The 20,481-nt window shown below is 46.6% G+C and overlaps 1 protein-coding gene across 1 annotated transcript in view; it reads right to left on the bottom strand.

The window, feature by feature from the left end:
- LOC130484989 (amine oxidase [flavin-containing] B-like) overlaps positions 1-20,481 on the bottom strand; it is a 134,706-nt gene that overhangs the window by 49,025 nt on the left and 65,200 nt on the right. The window contains exons 3-4 of the mRNA XM_056858089.1: positions 1,089-1,193; positions 69-160 (exon numbers count right to left, since the gene is read on the bottom strand). Coding sequence (XP_056714067.1) covers positions 69-160; positions 1,089-1,193 — 197 coding nt within the window. The remainder of the gene's footprint in view (positions 1-68; positions 161-1,088; positions 1,194-20,481) is intronic.

Here is a 20,481-nt window from a genome sequence, read left to right as displayed (position 1 = left end):
TATCCAGTTTCTCTCAGGTACTATTGGTATCTGTCTTTAAAGCTATTATATACAAAAACAATCCTCACTTTGTCCAGCACACTTTGTTTAGAAACTCCTGCATAGTCATTTTGTCCCATTCCTCAGCATGTGGTGCCTTCCAGGGAGCTTTCCTTGGAATCTAAGAGAGAAGAAGAGCCATATCTCATAAGAACATTTTAAAAACCCTGCTGGATCAGACTAGTGATCCATCTAGTTTCCCACAGTGACCAACCAGATGCTCAGGAAGTTGCACAAACGGGTGCTGTATTATTTTTATTGTGTTTTTATTGTGTTAACAGTAAAACTCCATTAGGATATTGTTGTCCATTTTGCATATGAGGAACCATGGATGACAATGTATGCCTTGTTTTAAGGCAGAAGGCTACACAATATGTCTGCACATAAACATGGGACTCCCAGATCCATCTTTATCCACAGCAGATGTCAAATTAAAAGGTTAACAGTGCAGTCCTAAACAGAGTTATACTCTTCCTAGTCTGTAGAAGGTAAGGAATTTAGAAGGCTTGAACTCTTCTTAGAGTTACACTGGATACCTGTTTTTTTTTTTAAGAATACATTAATCACTCCACCTGAAACAGATTAGCTTTGACCTTTTAAAAGTTATATATGTTTCGATGGGGTGAAATATTCTTATCCTACTTACAGCTTAGATTTTTACTTGGAAGTAATTTCCAGGGGGATTGTGGAATGGTATTGTATAGCCTGATCTCAGCAGGTCTTAGAAGCTAAGCAGGGTCAGTAATTGGATCAGAGACCACCAAGGAAGACTTTGCAGAGAAAGGCAATGGCAAACCACCTGTGCTTAACCACTCACCTTGAAAACCCTGTGAGGTCACTGCAAGTTGATTGAAGCTTGACAAAACTTTACACACAGAATTCCCAGGTAGTTCTATGAGAATTACTCACAAATTAGTATGCATCCCTACAGTGCAATCCTATGCAGTGATACTCCAGGCTAATCCCATGGCTTTCAATGGACTTAGACCAGAGTATTTCTGCACCGTATGTTTTATAGCGAGAAATATCCATCACCCAACAGGCCATACCTCCTTCCCCATTTCATCCATCGTCCTCCACAGATTATTGTAATCCAAATAAGCAATGGGATTCCACACAGGAGGGAAAGGGCCTTTGAAAGGATATGATTTGCCCTAGAAGATAAAAAAGAAAAAGAAAAACTTGAACCAGACTATTAACTGACAACTTGGCTTAGGAAATTATGAAATGATGTTAATCAAAATTATAAACCTCTTCCAGAAACAAGCCTTCAAGAATACAGAAGCCTTTAACCAGTTTCTAAAATTTCAGTTGAAATCACATAATAAAAAGTAATATTAAGTATCTACAGAGATGTTGATGTGATTTGTTACCCTTGCACAAAATCCCCTGAACTGAATGCAAGCTCTGAATTGTTTAAACACTGTACAACATACATTAGTGACATAAACTGAAAATGAAAAGGAGTTGATTTCCCTTACCCCATTCCTTTATTATCTGAAATTATACCTTGTGGTGCATTCCATGTCTCTTCAGATTCAGATTTATTAATACGGCAAATGCCATTAAAAACATTCATATCAGTTACAGAATAAAATTGAAGAATATACAGTATCTAAAACTAGAGGGTATATGATTCATAGATAGTTTAAACAATGTAAACAGACCTCGAATTAATAAAAACATTCTCCATTTTAAGTTGAGTTACAAAGCCCCAGCTTTGTCTGACGGATCTTATATATTGCACCACAGAATTTAGCTACTTGTTTCACCCTCTGGTCTGATCCTTCCCATAGGAGATTCCTCAGTCTCCCATCCTCGGAGCTGTCCTTTATTAGATTAAGGAGAGGGGAGATTAGCTTGTATCGGACTTACTGATAGAAAGAGCACCTGAAAAAGACATGTGCAATAGATTCAACTTCTCCCGACTTGCAAGGACATCCCCATTCTGATCTTGGTAATCTCTTGAATCTACCTTCCAGGATCACCAAGGGTAGGGCAGAGCTTCTAGCAAGCGAAAAAGCCCTTCTTTGTTTGTTCGTTTCCAGATATGAAAGATATTCTGCAGGCGCTAACACATACCTATTGTTGACTGGGTGTAAGCCCTTGGCCCAATCGAACCACAAACCACATCAGAGACAGTCAGGTCCAAAGAAGCTGGTTTTTACTGGTCAAAAAGGTTAACAGAGCATAAAGAAAAGGTGACAGTAATGAGGCTTGCTGGCTTGAACTTGGTAATATAAAAGCATAGAAAAAGGCAAGAGATTACAAATCACAAACAGAGCTGAGTTCCCAGAGCTTCAAACGGAGTTAGGTATGCACAACAATCCTTGAGTCTGGCCAGTGGGAAAACGAAAGTAAACAAATCAACTGAGATACAGGCCTGACATTCTGCCCCCCTTAAGGCCCCCTACCATCTTGCAAGGGGGGGCAAGGCATCGCATTCTTTAATATCGAAGACATCTGCAAAGTCTCTGTATGCTTCAGGCAAAGGCGTTGGCGATGAGGCATCGGAGGTTAACGCCGGAGTGGGTGGAGGCATCACCGCGACTTCCTGTCGGTGCTGTTCGCACTTGGGATTGGCAAAGGTAATAGTGTCCGTTTCCCAGTCTATACAGGGACTATGACCTTTGAGCCAATTAATCCCTAGGACAACTTCGAACCGGATGGGGGCTATGGTAAAGTCTATTTGTTCCCAATGAGAACCAATACCCATCACTACTCCCCGTGTGCGATGATCGACTGGTCCCCCCTTAAAATGGCTCCCATCCATCTGGGCGAATTGGACGGAGCTGGTAAAGCTTCGGACTTGACTTTGAGGGCTGCAAACGTGGCCTCACTAATTAAGGTGCGGCTGCAGCCAGAGTCAATAAGTGCCTTGACAGGCAGTTGGGGACCCCCTTTATAGTGTTGCAACACTGCGTCCACATAAACAGTGGTTTCCACTTCACTCACCTTGACGGGAGCTTTGGGTTTAGCAGGAGATTCTGCAGGGGTCTGTGGAGACGCTCCACTCACCACAGACCGTATCCGTTTTTTGACAGGTCAAGAGGGGTTTCCAGGTTTAGAGCTGGAGAATTCCATAGATCATCCTCGTCAGAAGAAGGAGGGTTGTCCCCCATCGGGGCACTTGTAATCCGGGACCCTACGGGGTCGCTTGGTGTAGAAAGGTTAGCCGATTCCTCAACGTGAAGTGCAGAGGGTGTGGGTCGTCCCGGCGCTGCGCTGCGGGTGGCCACGGTGCCTCTGCGTTGAGGTCGTCCTCGAGCTCGAGGTGGTATGCTGGGGCGAGTGGTCTCTGGGCGTTGAGGACAAGCCGCTGCAAAGTGGCCCAATTCCCCGCAAACAAGGCAAGCCCCTCTCTGGAACCTCGTTTCGCGATCCAGAGGTGGCCGCGTAGGTTTACGTAGGCTGGAAAGCTGCGCTTTCGGTGGGGGTTTTTGGGCGATCTTATCCCTGTTTCGCTGTCGGACCAGGGAAATGAAACGTCGGCGGCTCTCGACCTCCTCAGCTAGCAAAATCTAATCTTCTAGGGTCTCGGGATCACCCTGCATATACGACCAGTTCAGAATGTCAGGGTGTAAGGCTTCCCCGAAATAATGAATAAGGGTGGCCTCAGGCCAGTCCACAATCTTACTTGCCAGTCTCTGGAACTCATCCGCAAATTCCCGGACTGGAGAGGAGCCCTGTCTGAGTTGTAACAGTTCTGCTTTGGCTCGTTCTCCCATAAAGGGGTTCCTCAAACCGTCTCCGCAAGGCAAACATGAAATTTTTGAGGGAGCGGATAGATCGCAATCTAGTGTCAAATTGGAGGACCATCCAGTCAGATGCTTTCCCCGTCAATAAGGAAGCTACGAAACAGACTCGGCTGTCCTCTGTGGGAAAGTATTGCCCCTGTTCTCTCATGTAACTATCCACTTGATGCAGAAAACAGGGTAAAGTCTTGAGCGAACCATCATAGGTCGTTTTCAGCTGAGGCTGCTTCCACTGGCCGGGCACGGGCTGTCCTGGTTGCACGGGTGCCCCGGGAATTGGCACAACCGGGGCTCCAGGGACCAGGGGGAGAGCAGGTGGTTGAGCGGGTGGTTGAGCTGGCACAACCGGCTGGCCTGGTAGGTGAACCGGTGCTGCGGGCCCAGGGAGAATGGGCTGCGCTGGAGTCATCAGCGTCTGCTGTAAGCGCTCGTTTTCCTGAAACAAGCATTCCATTTGATCCTGGAGACGGTCTACACGATCGTATAACTCCCGGTTTTGAGCTCACAATAGGTGCACCTCTTCCTCAGGTCCACCTGTACGATGTGCTCGACTGGCCCGCAAACCCGTGGCCCAATGAGAGCCGTCTTCATACAAGTCCTCCTCGTCAGAATCGTTGGAGCCCCGAAGCTGTTCTGCGAGGCGACGCGCGCGTTGGGTGGTGCGAGACGGAGCAAAAGCCGGAGAAAACGTTGGCCCCACGAGGGGCTGGTTCGCCCGGTGTCTTTGGGGTGCACACCCGCCCGCGCCCGTTCCGCAGCCAACTGCTGCTCCCTTTCCCGCTCGGCCTCAGCTTTGGCCGCCGCCTCAGCCGCCGCAGCTGCCTCTCTGTCCGCGAGAGCTTGGGCGGCCTCGAGCTTCAGGGCAGCAGCAGTGGTAACAAGCGGTAGAAGTTCCTTCTCCAAGTGGGCGAGGAGCGGTTCAGACTCCCCGCCCAGCAGCGGTTGAACCTGGACCGCTAGAGCGGGTGCACCAGTCCTGAAAGTTGGGGTCAACAATTGTGACAGATTGGCTACCGTGGTATCCTTCGGTAGTCCCACAAACAGTAGCGCCGTTTGGACAGCGATCCGTTGCGCCTCTGCTTAGCAGTCAGCTGCATTTGGCACCAGAGAAACACCTTCCGGCGCCGCTCCCGCCATGGCTCCCGTCGCCAAGACGGCAGGACGACTTGGGACCGTGGACAGATTTGGGTGAGTCTCACGAGCAATACGTTTATCCAACAAGCCAGTTAGCAGTTGTAAATCCTCAGCCGCCACTCGGGCATCATCCACCAACTGATCAAAGGCTTGGAGGTCTAGGCAGGCACTGGCATCCTCAGCGTCGGACATCCAGGGGGTTATCGCTAGAGATCGCCACTGGGTCTGTACCAGTCCATTTAAGCGACTAACCTCCGTGCTAGTCCTAAATAGCTCAGCTACAACGTCCCGTACGAGGTCGGGATTGGCAGACGATGTTCCCAACGGAAGGAACGCCTGGACGCCTTCCAGGGTCCTCAGCAGGAACCCGTTACCCGGGGATCAAACCCACCGGGCCCGGGGCGAACCTCACGGGGCTCTAGCCATGGTCGAATCACTCGGAGAGCGCTCTCCTCGCTCCCATCCGAATGGCAGGCGAACCCTCCGGGGCTCCAGCGTGACGGAAGAAAGAAAGTGGTTTGCTGTCACAATGTAAGCCCTTGGCCCAATCGAACCTCAAACCACATCAGAGACAGTCAGGTCCAAAGAAGCTGGTTTTTACTGGTCAAAAAGGTTAACAGAGCATAAAGAAAAGGTGACAGCAATGAGGCTTGCTGGCTTGAACTTGGTAATATAAAAGCATAGAAAAAGGCAAGAGATTACAAATCACAAACAGAGCTGAGTTCCCAGAGCTTCAAACGGAGTTAGGTATGCACAACAATCCTTGAGTCTGGCCAGTGGGAAAACGAAAGTAAACAAATCAACTGAGATACAGGCCTGACACTGGGGCAAAAAAAGCCGGAGAGTTCACAAGCTCATTTTGACGTTCAATGTCAAAAAGCCTCTGCTTTACTTGATTATTATTAAGCTCTAACAGAGAGTGGGTGGAGAATCCTAGGCTTGTGACTCCCCATGTCTCTGTTTAACTAGAAGAATTTGTAATTTCTAAAACACCAATTCTGGAACTGAAGTACGCACAGCTTGGCTGCAAGTTCCATTTACTTTGTTTCAGTTGCCCCCTTTTTGTCCCTTCTTTGCTTAACGGATGCATATGTGTGCATTGATAAATCAATGGAAAAAACAACCTTAATGTCATCCATATGAATGCATCAACATGCATCACGTGTTTTACTGCATATATGTTCCTGCACAAAGGGTGAAACACTACCCCCAAAAAACTTTGATGTAATCATACATGTAATTGCATTAAGATTAATTTTTGAAGTGTTTTTTTTTCAGTGTACATAGGGTTGCCAACCTTGAAGCTCTCCTACAATTACAGCTGATCTCCAGGCTACAGAGTACTTCCCCTAGACAAAAGGCAGCTTCAGAGGGTGAACTGTAAAGTATCATATCCCTGCTGAGCTCCCTCACCTCCCCAAACTCAGCCTTCCTCAGGCTCCCCCCTCAAATCTCCTGGAATTTCCCAGTGTGGAGTTGGCAAGCCCAAGTGCACATGTGTACATCAGTAATCTAGAGGGGGAAAGATACAAAGAAATCCAGGAACTTCAGGGCTCTGCGCAAAAACAGGAAATAAACAATAAAAGATGTTCGGAGTATTTGTTCCACTTTGGAAACAATGCCTGAGCTTGGACCAACTGAAAATTTCCATTGATGGAAGAGATTTCCATCAGCGGAGAGCAATGTTCTCACATCCTCCCTCCTGCTGCAGTCTAAAATACCCACTGAAGGGCTGCTCTTGAGGGACAGAGATCTGTGCTGGGAGGGGGAAATTGGCAAAATCGGCCCCCTTTATTAGGGAAAATCTTTCATTGGAGCCAACCCTGGGTAACTCAGAACTCTAAAACCTGTGGGTGAACGTGGCATTTGGGAAGTTCTTGCTTTCTTTTTCACCCCAGGATCAAACAAACCTTAGCAGATTTTTTTCAACTGCTGGTGTGTCAGCTTCAGTTTCACAGACGAATACAATAATCTGTTCTTGTAGGTTAACCGGGCTGTGTGACCGTGGTCTTGGTATTTTCTTTTCTGACATTTCGCCAGCAGCTGTGGCAGGCATCTTCAGAGGAGTAACACTGAAGGACAGTGTCTCTCAGTGTCAAGTGTGTAGGAAGAGTAATATATAGTCAGAAGGGGGTTAGGTTTGAGCTGAGTTATTGTCCTGCAAAGTATTAAAGGTAATGTGCTAATCACTGTCCTATAAGTATCAAGATAATGTGCTAATGAGGGTGTGGTATGTGTGAGAGATCCCCCTCTCTGAGTTTGCTTCTCCAAATCAGTTGCTCAGACGTTAATACAGAAACAATAGATTTATTGAAGCCTTCAGGAGGTGAGACAGGCACAGGTAGAAAGTTGCAAGTGAGGGGGGGAAGATACATGGGCCATCAGGCCTGGCGCCTGAGACCAGAAGGTGTGAACTGCTTTTACGAGTTCACTGATAACACCGCAGGTGATGGAAAGCAGAGACACAAAGACAGAGACCCTCACATTCTGCCCCCCTTAAGGCCCCCCTCCGAGAGGACGAGGCTTATCGGGATAAGCGAGGTGGAATTCTCGGACCAAGCGAGGAGCCGCCATGTGGGGTGCGGCCACCCATTCGTCATGAGCGGAGCCAAGGTTTTTCCAGCGAACAAAGTAAAACAGTTTCCCTTTCTTCCATTTGGAATCTAAAACCTTGGATATTTCCAAATGGGTATCCCCTCCTACTACGGTAGGAATCTCATGAGCGGGAGGGGGGTGGAACTGGGGAGCTGCTACATAAGGTTTGAGGAGGCTTATATGGAAGACTGGATGAACTCCCTTGAGAGTCTTAGGGAGACTCAGTTCCACGGTAACCTCGTTGATTACTCTGGTAATGGGGAAAGGTCCTACATAACGGTCGCTCAGTTTTTTGCAGGGGCGAAGAGAGCGGAGGTTTTTGGTGGACAGATGGACTTGCTCCCCCACCTTGAGTTCCCATCCCGGAGACCGGTGTTTGTCTGCTTGTTCCTTGTACTTGCTTTTTGCCCTTTCCAGATTTTTGAGCAACCATGGCCAGGTGGATTTAACCACCTGAATCCACTCCTGAAGATCAGGGGTAGACTGGAGCTCTGGCGAGACGGGGGCAGAACCGAAAGGGCCAAACTCCGTCCCGTATATAACTTGGAAGGGACTAAAGCCGGTAGAGGAATGAGGCGCATTGTTGTACGCATATTCGGCAAATGGCAGCAGGTCGACCCAGTCGTCCTGGTGGAAATTTACATAGCAACGCAAATAACATTCTACTACCGCATTTACTCGTTCCGTTTGACCATCCGTTTGGGGGTGATAGGCGGAAGAAAGGCCCTGTTCCTCCACTCCCATTAACTTTAGGAAAGCCCGCCAGAATTTGGCAACAAACTGGACCCCCCGGTCGGAGAGGACCTTCCTCGGGATCGAGTGTAGCCTGAGGACGTGCGTGATGAACAGTTTAGCTAAGCCCTGGGCTGAAGGAAGACCTGCACATGGAACGAAATGAACCTGTTTGGAAAAGAGGTCTGTGATAACCCAGAGAACCGTTTTCCCCCGACTTGGAGGTAGGTCGGTGATAAAATCCATGGCGATGACTTCCCAGGGACGGGAGGGGTTCTCAAGCGGTTTGAGAAGCCCCGGGGGTTTTCCCATCCGTTTCTTGGCTGTGGCGCAGGTGGGGCAGCTGCGCACATACAACTCTACATCAGATCTCATACCGGGCCACCAGAATTGCCTTCGAACCAGGTGAAGCGTTTTTATGAAACCAAAATGACCCGCTAGCCTGGCCCCATGTACAAGTCCCAATACTTCTTTGCGAAGGGAAGATGGGACATATAGTTTCCCCCCTTGCACCCACCAAGTGTTGGTTCGTTCCAAGCCAGTGGGGAGGAGATGGTGCTCCTCCTCCTGTAAGGAGGCGTCCCGGAGTCGCTGTTGAAATGCTTCCGGGATACCTTTGAGCGTAGGGGGGGTCTCCGGTTGGCGGGCTTGGGATCGGGTGGTGACGGCCAAGCCAGGGACTTCCCCTCGCTGTTCGGGAGTGAACAGGGAGTCGACGGGGCGATCGAAATCGTTGCGATACTGGGGAAGTCGTGACAAAGCATCAGCTAGGGCATTTTCTTTGCCAGGGACATGTTTGAGGGTGAACCGGAATTTTGCAAAAAATTGGGCCCACCGAATTTGTTTGGCATTGAGTTTTCTAGCTCCCTTGAGAGCCTCAAGATTCTTGTGATCTGTGCACACTTCGAACGGCAGCTCGGCCCCCTCTAAGAAGTGTCTCCATATGGTAAGGGCATGTTTGACCGCTGCTGCCTCCTTCTCCCAAATGGCCCAGTTGATTTCGGACTGGGAAAACTTCTTGGAGAAGTAGGCGCATGGCCTCAACCGTCCCCCCTCATCCCTCTGCAATAGGGCCCCGCCCATGGCTACATCCGAGGCATCCACCTGCACCACGAAGGGCTTGGTGCAATCCGGGTGAGCCAAAACGGGTTCGGATGAAAAAAGTAGCTTTAAACGTTCAAAAGCTTGCTGGCACTGGGGAGACCATTGCAGACGGGCTGAGGGGAGTGCGGCGCTAGCCCCCCTGTCCTTGGTACGCAACAGGGCAGTGAGGGGAAGCGCAACTTGGGCAAAGTTGGGAATGAAATTCCGGTAAAAGTTGGCAAACCCCAAAAACTGTTGAAGTTGGCGGCGGGTAGTGGGGGTTTCCCAGTCCCGCACCGCCTGGACCTTGGCGGGGTCCATTTCCAACCCTTGGTGGGAAATCACATACCCCAGAAATGTAATAGAAGGTTGGTGGAATTCACACTTGGACACCTTAGCATACAGTTTGTGCTCCCGCAGCCGCTGGAGCACTTCTCGTACTAGGCGCACATGTTCTTCCATGGTCTCAGAGTAAATAAGAATGTCATCGAGAAATACCACCACCCCCCGAAACAGTAAATCATGCAAAACTTCATTAATTAATTGCATAAAGACACTCGGAGCCCCCGAAAGTCCGAACGGCATGACCAGGTACTCAAACATCCCAAAACAACTGGAAAAGGCCGTTTTGGGTTCGTCTCCTTCTTTGATGCGAATGCGGTGGTAGGCTTCTACCAAGTCCAGTTTGGTGAAGATTCGGCCCTCCTTTAATTGTGCTAGAAGGTCAGGAATAAGAGGGAGGGGGTAAGCATTAGACTGGGTGACTGCGTTCAGTCTGCGAAAGTCAATACACAGTCTTAAATCTCCCGTCTTTTTCTTTACAAAGAAAGCTGGGGCTGAATAAGGAGCCTTGGAGGGGCGTATGAAACCCCTCGCCAGATTGACATCCAGATAGTCTCGCAATACAGTCTTTTCACTAGGGCTCATGGGGTAAACCTTTCCCTTAGACAGTTTGCCTTCCCCTACAATCTCGATGGCACAGTCCGTTTCTCTGTGGGGAGGCAGTTCGTCGCACTCTCTAACATCGAAAACATCAGTAAACTGCGAGTACTCAGAGGGTAATTGAGGAGAGACTGGGGCGGGGGACCCTACCAGTGCGGCGGCTGGAGTTCTGAGTACCCGTTCCTTGTCATGCAACCCACAGGGGTTTTCGGGGAAGGAAAGCACCCGTTTAACCCAATCAATGGAGGGATTGTGTCCCCTTAACCAGTTCATCCCCAACACCACAGGGGTTACAATAGGGGCGATGGTGAAATACAACCGTTCCCAATGTTCCCCCACGGACATAATCACGGCTGCAGTTCTGTGGGTCACAGGGCCCCGTTTAAAGTCACTCCCGTCCATTTGGGAAAAACGGAGGGGTCCCGGAAGCCGCTTGCGCCGGACACCCAACTTCTTGGCAGTTTCCTCATTTATCATGGTGCGGGCACACCCCGAGTCGACCAACGCGGGGACCTCTAACGGGGGACCCCCTTTGGGTAGGGACAGATGAACACGCACAAATACATTGTCCTCTTGGGCGCTTACCATCGGTGGAGCTCCTTGCACAACGATAGGGACGGTCTGCTGCGGAGCCCCCTCTACAGCAGACCGACGGCGTTTTTTGCCGGCTGTTCCCACTCTTCCTCCTCGCTGGAAGAGGGGGACGGGGTGGTGGCTTCCGGGGAGCCGTCCGAATCAAAGGCGGTATTTGTAATCCGGGACCCCGATGGGACCGTAGAGTCGGATGCCCCATCCTGGGGGCGCGCGTGGAGAGCGGAGGGTGCGCCGGAGCGCCGGCTCAGTGGTCCACTTCTGCGGCGAGGCTGGCTGTCGGCGGCCGGTTTCGTCGGCTCGGCCTGGGTTTGGCGGGGGGGGGTCGGACGGCCTGAGCGAGAGGGGCATTGCGATGCAAAGTGACCCTTTCCCCCGCAGATCAGGCAGACGCCGGCCTCGAACCGCTTGCGGCGTTCCGCGGCCGAGAGACCCCCGCCACCCCCTTGCCGGAGTTCCCGGCCACGGTCACCTCGGGGCCTGGGGTCTCGCCCAAGCCGTTGCTTGGACAAGTTCAGGAGTTGTTTGCGATTCTCGATGTCAGCAGCATGGCGAACCCAACCTTCCACATCCGGGGGGTTCCCTTGCATGAAGGCCCAATGTTGGAGGTCTGGGTTGAGACCCTCCCTGAAACATTGTACCAAGGTAGCTTCACTCCAGTCCAGAATTCGGCTAGCCAGTGACTGGAACTCACTTGCATACTGCGCCACCGACTTAGTCCCTTGGCGCAGTTGCATCAGGGAGGCTTTAGCCCGCTCACCCAGAGTCGGGTCCTCAAAACGGTTTCGGAGTGCTACCATGAACTCGTCCAGGGTTCGCAGCACCGGCGAGCGGAGTTCATACTGCAACACCATCCAGGCAGCCGCCTCCCCTTGCAGTAAGGAAGCCACGTACTGCACCCGGGACTCCTCAGAAACGAAGGTTCGGCCTTGTTCCCGCATAAAAATGTCTACTTGGACCATAAAAAAGGTCAACTGGTCTCCCGACCCGTCATACGTGACTTTCAGGTCCCGACGGGCCGGGGGGGCAGGGGTTGCGGGCGGAACTACCGGCGCCCCGTCTGGGGGAGCACCGGCTGGAGGTTGCAACTTCAGCGCATCTAGGGTCGTGGCCATCTCACCCATTACGCGTTGCATGATCTCCATCTGCTCCTGCATAGCCCGGCGGTCTTCCTGCCACTGCTTTCGTTCTTCCTCCATGAGGGCCTCTTTGCGGGCCGGGTCCCCTTCGAGTCCCGTGCTGGGGAAGGCCAACCGGCGATCCTTCGCCGCAGTCCGCGAGAGCGACCAGCCCTTGGGAGAGTCCAGCCAATAAGTAAGCCCCCGGGGACGTCCGTCCCGATCTTGGTCGGGGGCGCGACCCTTCGGTTTCTTTGGCTTGGCTCCCTCCTCCTTCGGGTCCGGCTTCTCCGGCTCGTCCGGTTCCTTGGGGGCATCGGGGTTAGGGGTGGTGTCCTCGTCGGCTGACATTCTGTCCAAAGCGGTACAGCTGCAGTCCGAGAGGCAAAGACTTGCAACTTAATGTGAGAGATCCCCCTCTCTGAGTTTGCTTCTCCAAATCAGTTGCTCAGACGTTAATACAGAAACAATAGATTTATTGAAGCCTTCAGGAGGTGAGACAGGCACAGGTAGAAAGTTGCAAGTGAGGGGCTATACGGGTTTACAGAATATATTGACTCCAGGGCACTGGGGCACTGGGGTTCACACTTATTGTTATGGGAAGTTACAAGCTTGGCATAATACAAAACATCAGACGGATCCCAGGAAGTCTGGTGCGGCTATCACACTTCCAAGGCCGCACCGGCCTGAGGGAGTACTGGCAGGAAGAACAGCGGGGGGGAAGATACATGGGCCATCAGGCCTGGCGCCTGAGACCAGAAGGTGTGAACTGCTTTTACGAGTTCACTGATAACACCGCAGGTGATGGAAAGCAGAGACACAAAGACAGAGACCCTCACAGTATGTTAATGTGGAACCATTGTATCCTGAAGTGATCTGTTAACATGTGGAATCCAAAGCTAATCCGCATGGCTATTGTGGACTGTAGTCTTTGTTAGTCTGGAGGTTTTCAGGACAGGAAGCAAAGCCTTATTCATTCTTAAACTCTCTTCTTTTCAGTTAAAGTTGTGCTGATGTTTATGAATTTCAATGGCTTCTCTGTGCAATCTGACAAAATAGTTGGTAGAATTGTCCAGTATTTCAGTGTGTTGGAATAAGACCCTGTGTCCTGTTTGTGTCAGTCCATGTTCAGCCACTGCTGATTTCTCAGGTTGACCAAGTCTGCAGTATCTTTCATGTTCTTTTATCCTTGTTTGTATGCTGCGTTGTGTGGTCCAGATGTAAACCTGTCCACAATTGCAAGGTATACGATATACTCCTGCAGAGGTGAGGGGGTCTCTTTTGCTGATCGTAGCATCTGTTGTATTTTCTTGGTTGGTTTAAACACTGTTTGTAGGTTATGTTTTTTCAAACGTTTCTCCATCCTATCAGTGACTCCTTTAATAAATGACAGGAATACCTTTCCTATGGGAGACTGTTTTTCCTGAGTTTTCTGATTTTTGTTTGGTTTAATGGCCCTTCGGATTTCATTCCTGGAATAGCTGTTTGCTAGCAGTGCATGATTTAGATGATTAATTTCTTCCTTGAGAAACTGTGGTTCACAGATCCGTCTTGCACGGTCCATTAATGTTTTGATTATTCCTCTTTTCTGTCGGGGGTGGTGGTTGGAGTTTTTGTGTAAGTAGCGATCTGTATGAGTTGGTTTCCGGTAGACCTTGTGACCTAACTGAAAGTTTGTTTTACGGATGACAACGGTATTAAGAAATGGGAGTTTACCCTCAATTTCTTTTTTCATGGTAAACTGAATGTTTGGATGGATATTATTGAGATGGTTTAGAAAGTCCATTAATTTTTCTTCACCATGGCTCCAAATAGTAAACGTATCATCCACGAACCTGAACCAGACTGTAGGTTTGTAAGGTGTCGATTCTAATGCTGTCTTTTCAAAATATTCCATGTAAATGTTTGCTATTACTGGACTGAGAGGACTTCCCATAGCTACTCCATCAATCTGTTCATAAAATTCTTGATCCCATAGAAAATAACTTGTTGTCAAATAATGGTGAAATAAGGCTGTTCTAACTTCCGGAAAAATCTGGTTAATCAATGAGATTGTGTCTTTTACTGGAACCTTGGTGAATAGGGATACAACATCAAAACTGACTAATATATCCTGTGGATTGAGTCTCAACGGACTGATTTTGTTGATGAAGTGAGTTGAATCTTTGATGTAAGAAGTGGTTTTTCCAATGTGGACCTGTAGGAGGGTGGTCAAATATCTAGCTAATTCATATGTTGGGGAACCAATGGCGCTCACGATGGGTCGGAGTGGGACGGAATCCTTATGAATTTTAGGTAGTCCATATAATCGTGGTGGTTGTGCTTCTGTCTTGCATAGTTTTCTGTGTGTGTCCGGATGAAGAGTGGAATTCTTGATCAGTATGCTAGTTTTCCTGGTAATTTTGCAGGTTGGATCTTGTTTTAGTTTTTTTGTATGTGGCAGGGTCCAGAAGTTCCTCAATCTTCTTTTTGTATTCTTCTGTTTTCATGATCACTGTGGCATTGCCTTTGTCAGCTGGTAGAATAATGATTTCTGGATCTGCATTGAGGGTCTTTATGGTGTTTCTCTCCTTGCGTGTTATATTGCGTGTTATATCCTTCATGGCAAAGCACCAGTAGCTGCAATCTAAATACTCCAATATAAAGAATTTAAAGTAGATTAGCCTCCTTGTTTCTATCAATGCAGCTAAATTGCCTTCCATTTTTTGCTTTAATTGGATTGGCTTACTTGTGTATAATATTCAGTTTTAATAAGTATTTAATACAGTGTCATTTAAATTGGCAAAGTAATTCAAATTAAGTGCTAAAGAAGCATGGTAATCTGATTTTCACTGTTAATAAATTGATCATGATATGAATTGCCTAGTAGGAAACAATATGGTCACTGTTGTCTCATTTTATTTCGTATCTAACAATAATCTTTGATGAAAGGTAGACAGGATATTGTTTTAATGTGCAGCGGTTGCAGAATATCTCTTAGGACAGAAATTGATACCAAAAGCAACTGGTGACTACAAATATCAATTGGATAATGCACATGAGAAACACTTAAACTTGATACTAATAAAGTCAGAGGAAATCAAATTCAAATGGGAAAGCTATACTTTGAAAGGCGTAATCTCAAAGCAAAATCATTGCTGTAAGTAATAACAAAGACAATACCCAACTGGAAAGAATAACTGTTTTCTACACCAAGGACAGCATGAGGAGATAATTGTTTCCATTTTAGCAAAAAAAGGGAATTCTTTAAAAATATTTCAGTCCTATCTGTCCTATCTCTCTGGCATCAGAACTATTTTTGGAATGGGAAGTGCTTTGGTCATCCTAGAGCAGGGGTCGGCAAACTCATTAGTCAAAAGAGCCAAATATCAACAGTATAACGATTGAGATTTCTTTTGAGAGCCAAATTTCTTAAACTATATAGGTAGGTACACTGTTTATTAACTTAATAATCTGTAATTAAAGTTTTAAGTCTTAATTAAACTATAGGTACACTGAATAAAACTTGATATCATACTTAATAGTGATCTTATTTATTGATAAAAATTAAATTGTAAGTCCCTGCCATTTCCCCCTCCCCATCCGGAGTCCTCGTCTAGAGGCCTGGTCTACCGCCATAAAAGCCTATTGGTAGACCTGGCCTCCGGCGGAGTCCCATTGGGAGGCCAAGTCTACCCATTGGCTTTCTTGGCAGTAGACCTGGCCTCCGGAGGCCCATAGAAGCCAACTGGTAGACCTGGCCTCTGAAGGGGGACTTTTTCCCCTCCTCGGAGTCCAGGTCTACCGCCAAGAAAGCCAGTGGGTAGACATGTCCTCCCAATGGGACTCAGCCAGAGGCCAGGTCTACCAAAGGAAGCCCACCCCACCCAACAGCTGATAGGCAGGGGGGCAGGAACTGCCAAGCCACCCGCCCAGCAATCGCGCGATAGAGGGGAGGGGAGGCTTTAGCCTCCCAACCACTGAGGGCAAGGGAAAAGGGGACCCGGCCATTCTCCATGGCGGGGGGGGGGGGAAGAGACAGTGCACCCGCTCGCCCACTCTCTCTCTCTCTCAGGTGTGCCAGCTCCGCAGCCCGGCTGCCTGCGCAAACGAGCGCAAGAGCAGGGGCTCCAAACCAAGTTCAGAGAGCCGCACTCAACGGGCCAAAGAGCCGCATGCGGCTCTAGAGCCGCAGTTTTGAGACCCCTGTCCTAGAGGATGGCCTTGGCCTGGATATCAAGAGAGAGATGTAACCCTGTTGATTCCCTTGGAACTCTCAGCAACTTTCAACTCCACCTGTTATAGATCGTAGAATCATAGAGTTGGAAGGGACCACCAGGGTTATTTAGTCCAACCCCCTGCACAATGCAGGAAATTCCAAACTACCTCCCCCACAAACCCCCAGTGAACCATACTTCATGCCCAGAATGGCCAAGACGCCCTCCCTCTCATGATCTGCCTACGGTTATAGAATCAGCATTGCTGACAGATGGCCATCTAGCCTCTGTTAAAAACCTCCAGGGCACTTACCATCTCTCAAGTCAGCCTGTTCCACTGAGGAACTACTCTAACTGTTAGAAAATTCTTCCTAATGTCTAGACGGAAACTCTTTTGATTTAATTGCAACCCATTGGTTCTGGTCTGACCTTCTGGAGCAACAGAAAACAACTCTGCACCATCCTCCATATGACAGCCCTTCAAGTACTTGAAGATGGTTATCATATCCCCTCTCAGTCTTCTCTTCAGGCTAAACATACCCAGCTCCTTCAACCTTTCCTCATATGACTTGGTCTCCAGACCCTTCACCATCTTTGTTGCCCTTCTCTGGACAAGTTCCAGCTTGTTTACATCTTGAATTGCGGTGCCCAAAACTGAACACAATACTCTAGGTGAGGTCTAACCAGAGTAGACTAAAGCAATACCATCACTTTGCATGATCTGGACACTATACTTCTGTTGATACAGCCCAAGATCGCATTTGCCTTTTTAGCTACCGCATCACACTGCTGACTCAAGTTCAGTGTTTGGTCTACTAAGACCCCAAGATTCTTTTCGCACACACCACTGCTAAGACAAGTCTCCCCCATTCTATAATTATGCATTTGATTTTTCCTACCTAAATGCAGAACTTAACATTTATCTTTGTTGAAGTGCATTTTAATAGTTTTAGCCCAATTCTCCAGCCTGTCAAGATCATCCTGTATCTTGGCTCTGTCTTCTACCATATTTGCTACCCCTCCCAATTTAGTATCATCTGCAAATTTAATAAGCATCCCCTCTATTCCTTCATCCAAGTAATTTATAAAGATATTGAATAACACACGGTCAAGGATTGATCCCTGAGGCACGCCACTAGCCACTTCTCTCCAAGTGGATGAGGAACCATTAACAAGCATTCTTTGGGTGCGATCTGTCAACCAGTTACAGATCCACCGAACAGAAATAGGATCTAAACCACATTTTCCCAATTTGTCAACTAGAATACTATATGGAACCTTATCAAAAGTCTAACTGAAATCAAGATAAACTATGTATACTGCATTCCCCTGATCCAGCAAGGTAGTAACTTTCTCAAAAAAGGAGATAAGATTAGTCTGACATGACTTGTTCTTGAGAAACCCGTGCTGGCTCTTAGTAATCAGATTTATCCTTTCTAAATGCTCAAGGACTGACTGATGATTTGTTCGAAAACTTTTCAAATCACAAAATCACACAAGGTTGGAAGAGACCACAAGGGCCATCTAGTCCAACCCCCTGCCATGCAGGATCCCACAATACAAAATCACAAATCACTTCCCGGTATTGAACATAAGAAAGACCCTGCTGGATCAGACCAAGGCCCATCAAGTCCAGCAGTCTGTTCACACAGTGGCCAACCAAGTGCCTTTAGGAAGCCACAAACAAGATGAGTGCAGCAGCACCATCCTGATGGTCAAGCTGATGGGTTGGTAGTTACCCAGATCCTACTTTCCCCCCTTCTTGAAGATGAGAACAACATTTGCCCGCCTCCAATCTTCTGGCACCTCACCTGTTCTCCAAGATTTCTCAAAAAAAATGGACAGAGGCTCAGAAATTACATCTGCAAGTTCCTTAAGTACCCTTGGATGCAATTCATCCGGCCCCGAGAACTTTGTTTCATTTAAAAAAACTAGGTGTTTGTGCACTACCCCAATGCCAATCCTCGGCTGCAAATCCCTTCCCTCATCATGTCAGGCCTACTCGCTGTGTCTCAAATAGTTTCGTTTTCTCACAGACTTTCCTCCAAGGATTGTTCAAGGACCTTTTTCCCTAAACTGCATTCCTGTTCCCTTTGAAGCTAGCAGGTGCCTGTGGGAGCTGGGATGCCTCTAGACCAGTGGTTCCCAACCTTCTTTTTTTGAAAATTTTTATTGGTTTTTATAATATAAATTTTCCATGTTTACAAACAACAATGAAAGTAATATGAAAATCTAAATCATAACTAATGTTGTTATAATTATTTAAGTACTTAATAAAATAAAAATATAGGAAAAATTTTGACTTCCCCATCATCTCCATCCGCCTCTTAATAAAATATTCTATCCCATCGTGATACGATCTGATCTTAATTGTTCTTATATCTCAATTAAGTTTCATTTACAATAATCTGTTAATATAATTAATTACACTTCTTTATGTTAATAGTGTTGTCTAGGTCAGATTAAAAGGTACTCTTCCATTTTCCCCAGTCCTAATTCATATTCACAGTATTTCATCCAAGCCTCCCATTCCCCCATAAATCGTACATTGTCTTTTTGGTTTAAAGTAGCTGTAAGTTTTGCCATTTCCACCAGTTCAAACATTTTTATAATCCAGTCTTTTTTCCCAGGTGTATCTGCCCCTTTCCATTTTGCTGCATAAAGCAATCTTGCAGCTGTTGTCGCATAAATCAAAAAAGTCCTTTGTATCAACAAGTCATCAGGTATCATACTTAATAGCATCATTTCTGGTGTTTTGGGTATATTTTTTGTACTATTAATCTTAGTTCATTATAAATCATGTCCCAAAAATCCTTAGCTTTATCACAAGTCCACCAAATATAATAAAAAGAACCAATTTCTTTATTACATTTCCAACATTAAGGGGATGTCATTTTGTAAATCCTTGCGATCTTCTTTGGTGTTAAATGCCATCTATACATCATTTTGTAAATATTTTCTCGAATTGACTGTGCATTTATTCCTTTCAGGTCTTTCGACCATAGTCTTTCCCATTTACTTAAAACGATATCATGTCCCACAGTTTGAGCCCAGTTGATCATTGTTGATTTAATTGTTTCCTGCTCACAATATATTGTTAATAAAAGATTATACATTTTGGAAATCAGTTGAGTATTATTATCTAATAACATCCTGTGAAAAGGCGATTTTTCTTTAGAAAATCCATTTTTCATATATTGTGCAAAGACTGATTTGATTTGATAATATTGAAGCCATTGTAAATCGTCTTTAAGTAACTGAAAGTCTTTTAGTGAACATTTTTTCCCTTCCCAAATTGTTAACTCCTGATAAGTAACAAATTTATCCGGTCTAAGTGGGCGTAATGTCAACATTTCTTGGGGTGATATCCACATCGGTGTTGCTGGTTCAAGAATATGTTTATATCTCATCCAAATACGAATTAGGGAGGACCTGATTATATGATTACGAAATGATGCTTGTGTCTTAATTTTGTTATACCACAAATAGCCATGCCATCCACTTATATTGTTGAAACCTTCAAGATCTAGCAAGCGTGTATTTGATAGGTTAATCCAGTCCTTTAGCCAAACTAAAGCTGTCGCTTCAGCATAAAGTTGAAAGTTTGGTAGTGCTAAGCCTCCTCGAACTTTAGAGTCCACCAAGTGTTTATAAGCAATCCTCGGTTTTTTCCCTTGCCAGATGAAATTTAATATGTCTTTCCTCCAAGTGTCAAAATACTTAACATGTGATATTATAGGCAAGTTTTGGAATAAGAAAAGTATCCTTAGCAAAATATTCATTTGGACTGTTGATATACGACCCAAGAGTGACAACTTTTTGTTTGACCAAATGATCATGTCAGTTTTTATCTTATCCCATAATTTAAAATAATTATTGGTTATCAGTTCTTTGTTCTTCGCAGAGATCCAAATTCCCAAATATTTGACCTTGTTAGCTTTCTCCCAACCTGTATATGATATAAAGTCCTGCTGTTCCCTTTCTGTCAGATTCTTGAATATTGTCTTTGTTTTTTCTTGATTAACTTTAAATCCCGATATTCTTCCAAAGTCGTCCAAAGTCTCCATCAATATCTTCATTGATTGTGTTGGATTTTCCAAAATTAACAGGAGGTCATCCGTGAAAGCTCTCAGTTTAAATTCATGTTTTTTAATTTTTAATCCGCGAATGTCCTCCGTATCTCTTATCTTGCAACATAGTGATTCCAACACCAAAATAAATTGTAATGGAGACAAGGGGCTTCCTTGTCTAGTTCCTTTTTTAATTGAACAATTATCAGACATTGATTCATTCACC

Source organism: Euleptes europaea, chromosome 12 (assembly GCF_029931775.1).
Source record: "Euleptes europaea isolate rEulEur1 chromosome 12, rEulEur1.hap1, whole genome shotgun sequence".
NCBI classification, from domain to species: domain Eukaryota; kingdom Metazoa; phylum Chordata; class Lepidosauria; order Squamata; family Sphaerodactylidae; genus Euleptes; species Euleptes europaea.
The sequence above is the reverse complement of the archived record's forward strand: the minus strand, read 5'-3'. Positions and strand labels throughout refer to the sequence as shown.